This window comes from Quercus lobata, chromosome 12 (genome assembly GCF_001633185.2).
Source record: "Quercus lobata isolate SW786 chromosome 12, ValleyOak3.0 Primary Assembly, whole genome shotgun sequence".
Lineage (NCBI taxonomy): Eukaryota > Viridiplantae > Streptophyta > Magnoliopsida > Fagales > Fagaceae > Quercus > Quercus lobata.
Window position 1 is genome coordinate 34,239,188 of NC_044915.1, and position 6,300 is coordinate 34,245,487.

The 6,300-nt window shown below is 32.1% G+C and overlaps 1 protein-coding gene across 1 annotated transcript; it reads right to left on the reverse strand.

The window, feature by feature from the left end:
• Positions 1–682: 682 nt before the first annotated feature.
• Positions 683–5,352, reverse strand: LOC115971620 (glycogen synthase kinase-3 homolog MsK-3-like). The gene is made up of 13 exons (XM_031091621.1): positions 5,173–5,352; positions 4,423–4,581; positions 4,201–4,293; positions 4,039–4,098; positions 3,564–3,836; positions 3,216–3,290; positions 2,404–2,460; positions 2,176–2,316; positions 2,041–2,091; positions 1,686–1,781; positions 1,515–1,598; positions 1,204–1,306; positions 683–1,114 (listed from the first exon to the last, which is right to left on the reverse strand). The coding sequence occupies exons 2-13, from the start codon at positions 4,513–4,515 to the stop codon at positions 1,029–1,031; spliced, it is 1,212 nt and encodes a 403-aa protein (XP_030947481.1). The 5' UTR covers positions 4,516–4,581; positions 5,173–5,352; the 3' UTR covers positions 683–1,028.
• Between the last annotated feature and the right edge of the window lie 948 nt (positions 5,353–6,300).

The window sequence follows — 6,300 nt, forward strand, 5'->3', positions numbered from 1 at the left end:
TATATTGAAGTTAGGCTTATGGAGAAAATTGAAAAGTTTTTTTGATTCCTACATTTCTCATGACTTTTTTGATTCATCCGTATCAATTCAAAGCATGTTAAATTATAAATATATATAAATTCTTTGAATTTTATTCTTACATTTTCCATGACTTGATTTATATTGGACAAATGTAAAGACAAATAATATTTGCCTAATTTATTAAATTCAACTCTTGCAGTTCTACATTGAAGTTAGTTTTATGCAGAAAATTGAAAAGTTTTTTTGATTCCTACATTTCCCATGACTTTTTAGATTCATCCCTATCAATTCGAAGCATGTAAAATTATAAATATATACAAATTCTTTGAATTCTATTCTTACATTTCCCATGACTTTTTAAATCCATCCGTATCAATTCAAAGCATGTAAAGTTATAAATATATTTAAATTATTTGAATTTTATTGAAACATTGAAATAAATGCATTTGTCATTACTTAATAGTTTAACATAAATACTAAATTTAGATGAGGTGAAAACCTAAATTAAAAAGATGTTATACAATGTGCCACTTGGCACAACCTCATCCTTTCCCATATGAGGTCTTTACTCTTTTATATATACATTGATGATTGATTGATTCTAGCTCACCTTTTTTCCATGTAGCAAAAAATTCAGGGGAGTAATTACATTTTGGCACTCAGCAAAAATAAATAAATAATTAATTACATTTTGATGTGAGGAATATATTCCAGTTTCACAGGAACATTCTATGGGAACTCCAACATGTCAAAATCTGTAGCCTATAAAGACTGATGGATCAGCACACCTATGAGGGTGTTAAATACATATTAACCAGAACTTTAACTTCCATTCTAGAAACAAGGTGGAAGGACAAATGTGAAAAAATAAAATAACAGGGAACAAATGAACTGGGATAAAAATAAATAGAAGAGAACCATTTAATCACTCTAAAACTAGCCACTAGCTACATTTATACAGAAGGCAACATTTTTCCAGCAGGGAGTATATATCAACGGAAAGAACCTCATGACAATCCAAAGTAGGTGCACTCCTTTCTTGCATGCTTTGGGATCAGCTTGACCACCATCTCTGGTGACACTTCCTTTAGTTCTGTTCAAGAGGTACAACAACATCAACACAAAGTTGGCATTGCTTTGGGCAAATGAAACAGTATAAAGATATGTTAAAATGATTTTTACCATGGGCCTTAAAGTTGAACAGTGGGGGAAGTGGACGTCCATTCGGTAGGCAGGTGTTAGGGTCACGAAGCTCATCGAAGAAGGGATGAACCATAGCCTCCAGCTGGTTGCAAATAAACAACATCAACCATGAAGTTTAAGTAAAGATGGTACTGAAATGGCAGGCAAAATGAAACCAAAATCCCAACTATCCTCAAAAAGACAAATTATGCTAGGCTCAACCAGATTGCAAAATGCATGATGACTGCTCGCCCAACCTGCTCTATTAAGGAAAGCAAAGATCTACAGTTTGTTAGAAGTTTTAAACTTACAGCTGTAGTACGAAGATTTGGAGAGTACTGAAGTAGTCTTGAGACAAGATCCACAGCTTCAGGGGGCACACGCTTGTGGAATATCTGAGGATCAATGAATATTGATGAAATTTGCTATATGGTGTGTTCTTATAAAATAGAGAAATCAGATGTGAAGTAACATCCTATTACCTTGTGCAATGGATAAGCTTTAATGTGGGGAAACTTAAATTCTGTGTAGTTAGGATTCATGCACTTAATTTCCTCCCTAGTTGGGGTACCTAAAACCTGCATGAGAACAAATAAATTATTAAAAGAAGAAACTGGAATGAACCACAACATGAGTAGAGAAATGAATCATGGAAAGCAATCCAATATGAATGAATTTAGACTTTTTCTAGAGTCTGAATCACATGTAAAATCTTGAGTATCAAAATCATCAGAATGCTCAATATCAACCCATTCCAGTATCAGATACCAAGTCATATATCTAATACAACATACCAGCACACTTTTACTAAAGAGAAATTTCATGGTATATAATCACCTTAATGATTTCAACAAGCTGGTCTACTGCACTTTCACCAGAAAAGAGAGGCTGGCATCAAGAAATACTTTATTAGCTGATAAATAGATGATTAGAAAAGTACTGGAAACCAACCACATAAAAGATGCTACCTACCTCTCCAAGCAATAGTTCAGCAAGAACACAGCCAGCAGACCACATGTCAATGGCTGAGGTGTACTGAGTTGCACCAAAAATAAGTTCAGGTGCTCGGTAGTACCTAGAACAGATGTAAGATATATTTGTTTCCCCTGATACCTGTCAAACATAAATCCAAGTTAGCACAAAATTATCAGGAAAGGAACATAAAAATGTGTTTGAGACGGATGGTAGAGAGAAACATACCAAGACTTTAGCACTTCCAAAGTCACAGAGTTTAACTTGGTGGGTATGCGGATTGACCTATAATAAATAACATCAAAAAACAAAAATTTAAGAGATGAGAATCATATGTATATAATTATAAATAAAATGAAAAAGCATGACAAAATGTTCACCCAAAATATCCCAAGGTTAACAACTTGAACCATCTAATTTAAGGAACAGAGCATTTAGTGCTTCATAAAAGGAAAAAGAAAAATAAACACACCGTAGAAAATAGCTATGACCTCTGTGAAATTACCATTTCCAGTTCAAGCAAAGATATTCTATGTCCTATAGGACCACATATATAGTTACTACACTAGATTCAACAAACACCTGAATAAGTTTAATGCTATCAGCAGATGCTAGTTGACTTAAAAAAAAAACTAATTTTGCATTCCTCAACGTCATGAATCACCCACATTCCTCAATGTCCTTTAAAAGTTTCCTGTGGATATTTAGTTACATCAAGAAGTCATAAGAATTACTCCACTTTCTTCGTTAAAATTTTGTGCTATTATTAAAATATGATTTTATTATTTTAAATAATTTACTAAATTATTCTGTTCAATCATTAGCAGCTAAAGGAACACACTTTATTTGTAATATCTTTTAATCTCCTAGATTAGACAACATAAGAACAATTAGATTCCTAAAACTTTTACCATTACAATCCTATATAGACTGCACAAATAGTTTTCAAATAAGTATCTCCAAATCTACATAAATAATTGGTGCATATACAAATAATTCTCCAAAACATAATAAATGAAAAGGAATAGGAGTTTACACACCAGTAAATTTTGAGGCTTTACATCCCTGTGACACACTCCAACAGTATTATGAATGTATGCGAGTGCTCTACATATCTGCAGGAAAAATATAGAGAAAACTCATGTTAAGATCCAGTAGTTATAGAGCACCTCTGATTTGTATAATAAGATAGAAAATTACTATAAATTAGAAAATTTAATCTGCAACACAAGCACACCAAAAAATGTATTACACGTTGAGATAAACTACTGTGAACCCTAACAAATCATGGGTGATCAAGATATGTGTATATGAAAGGGCAGTGTTGAGATAAACTACTGTGAAACACATCTCAAACAGTAAAATCAAGATACTGGTAAGACACATACCTGGTAAAAGTAAATTTTCACGTATATCAAAGGCATCCTTTGATGCATCTTCTTGTAGTGTCTGATCACCCGATAGACTGTCTCAGGTACATACTCAAGCACAAGGTTAAGATAGAGCTCATTCTTTTCAGTTGTTGAAAAGAAGCAGTGCTTCAAGCACACAACATTGGGGTGGTCCAGAAGATGCATCATTTGTAACTCCCGGTTCTTGTACCGCTTGTCTTGAAGAACCTTTTTTATAGCAACAGTTTCACCAGTTTCCAAACACTTAGCCTGCATATTAACGAAATCAAATCAGCAAAACAAGTTCAGTGCACTGTTGAAAACTTGCATGGACTCACAAATCTGATTCTCTGAACTCAACACGACCACACCCATGAACAGTTTCTTAGAAATCAACCTACTACTTTGTGGCTATAAAAAATGTACCCTCTACAAGCATCCAATCACAGTCTAATGAAGGGGAAAAAATTACCTGGAATACTACTCCAAAAGATCCATTCCCTACCACACGCTCAGCCATGTAGCTTATCGTCTACAATCATTAAGTGAGTAACAGAATATTTAATTACCATGAAATACAAGTACCAAAAAAATCTAGCTGTCCAAAATGTAGAATAACATTTCAGAAGTATACCTGTTTTGGTTCGCCATTTTTGCCACTGATAGTTGTGACAATTATATGGCCTGCTTCTGTCCCATTTCCATCAACAAAAGTTGTTTCTATTTCCTGTAGAAAAATATATAAATTTTAAATACAGCACTCACATAACTAATACTGGAAGATCACTAGACATTAATCAAGGGGAGAGAACAAAAGGCAGATGACAAAAGAGAAGAAGAAGACAGGTCATTTTACCTTGTCATCCCTAATTTTCATGCCATTCATTCCATCACGCACTCGATCAACACCAACTGCATTTCTACTTGAATCTATTAATCCAGAAGCCATTATCACAAAAACAAAGTATCGAGCAGACCGCCTTTTAATTTCACCTTCTCAACGCAACAAAAGAATCTGCAGAAAAGAAAATACAAATAAGAACTGATGTTTATAACCTTATGAGAAAGCAAATAAATGATAAATACAAGTAGCACACAACCCAATTTATTTTCAAAAAAACCAAATCTTATGTTCTTAACCATCACTCCAAAAATAATAATTATGTATCCAAATTAAACATATACCATAACATGAAATCCATAACACAATTGAACTCGCCAACACATATTCCAATACAACATCCCATTATTTGTGAATCTATAAGAAGCAAAACCCAGATACATAAATTGTTAAAAACTCTATATTTCATCCAAAAAAACAAATTTTGAAAACAAAATTCCAAATTGGCAACAACATCATATTCTATTTCACACTGAACATAAGCATATAAAATGTTACCAAAAAATAAAAACTTTTCACACTGTAATTTCAAGATTTTCAAATTCAATTCAGTTTCCAAAGCAAATAATAACAATAACAACAAAGAGAAACTTATGAAGACCCCAAAACAGAGATCAAATACCAAAAGGTACATGCGATCAAAACCAAAAAAAAAGCTAAAAACATAGCAAACGTTAAACTCAAAACATGAGTAGAGGGATTTACCTGCGTAGCTAAGGAAGATCAATGACCAGACTTGTTTCAGAGAGAGAGAGAGAGAGAGGTTGTGGGTGTTGTTGATGTAAAGACTAAGGAGGAGTACTAGTTTGACAGTCAAATATTTAGAGCCCAAAAATTTTTGTGGGTAATAACTAAAATTTTTCTTTTGTCTCTAAAGTTTCCTACTTTTTGACCGTTATTATTACTCTACTGATTTTTTTTGATTTTCCCGGAGCTCACTTTTTGACCAGTCAACCCCTTGCCCCACTCCTTTATTTCTTTGATCTGGTTTTCTATGTACTACTACTTTTTCTGAAGCAAGCTATATTATTATGTAGCACTAGTAGTACCCATTCAATTCCTTTCCGGGAAAATCGGCTTCCACAATTTATGTGACAATTTAGTCATGATTTTAGTATGAACACATGGGATAATTGTAGAAAATGATGGTAAAGAATATGATCCTAGAATTACTCTTACGCGCAGTTTGTTTGAATGAAAAATCTTATGTGAAAGTTTTTTTTTCTTGTATTTTGTAGTATTTTTTTTAAAAAAAAAGTCAAAAATTATCACTTGACTAAATAAACTTTATTTAATTTGACATGTTTCCAACTTATTTTAAGATTATTATCAAATATTAAAAAATGAAACAGTCTTTCAAAAAATTATTTTTTTAAATGATTTATTTTTCAAAAAATATTAATGTCGAAACAAACGGAACATAACTTTTTCTTTTCCCCTTTCCTTTGATTATAAAAAGGTTGATATATACATATTTTACACATTGAGATTTATGATTTTAAGATATTTCTTTCCTAAGAAAAAATTTACCAATTTTATTATAAAAACATTACAAATTGATGTGATAATGAATATTTAATTTACTTTTTGGGGTTGGTAACACTTAATTTATATAAGACTTATATAGTAAAACTTGTAATATTCCTAGCATTACTCATTTCTTAGTATGTTATTTTATAAAGATGTCAATCTAGATTCGATGTATTTAGCAAAAAGCATGGTAGCTTAATTGATACTCCTTATGCACAAGCTACAAAGTACTTGGAAGTTTAGGAGAAAAGAGTTCAAGTTGTGGGGTAAAAATGATTCATTGTATTTATATAATTTGTATTA

Excerpts from the sequence above, each read along its gene's own strand:
- LOC115971620 (XM_031091621.1), bottom strand. The coding sequence starts at position 4,515 with ATGGCTTCTGGATTAATAGATTCAAGTAGAAATGCAGTTGGTGTTGAT. Across the intron at positions 3,837-4,038 it reads CTTTTGGAGTAGTATTCCAG|GCTAAGTGTTTGGAAACTGG; the intron begins GTAATTTTTTCC and ends GTTAATATGCAG. Across the intron at positions 1,115-1,203 it reads GTTCAACTTTAAGGCCCATG|AACTAAAGGAAGTGTCACCA; the intron begins GTAAAAATCATT and ends CCTCTTGAACAG.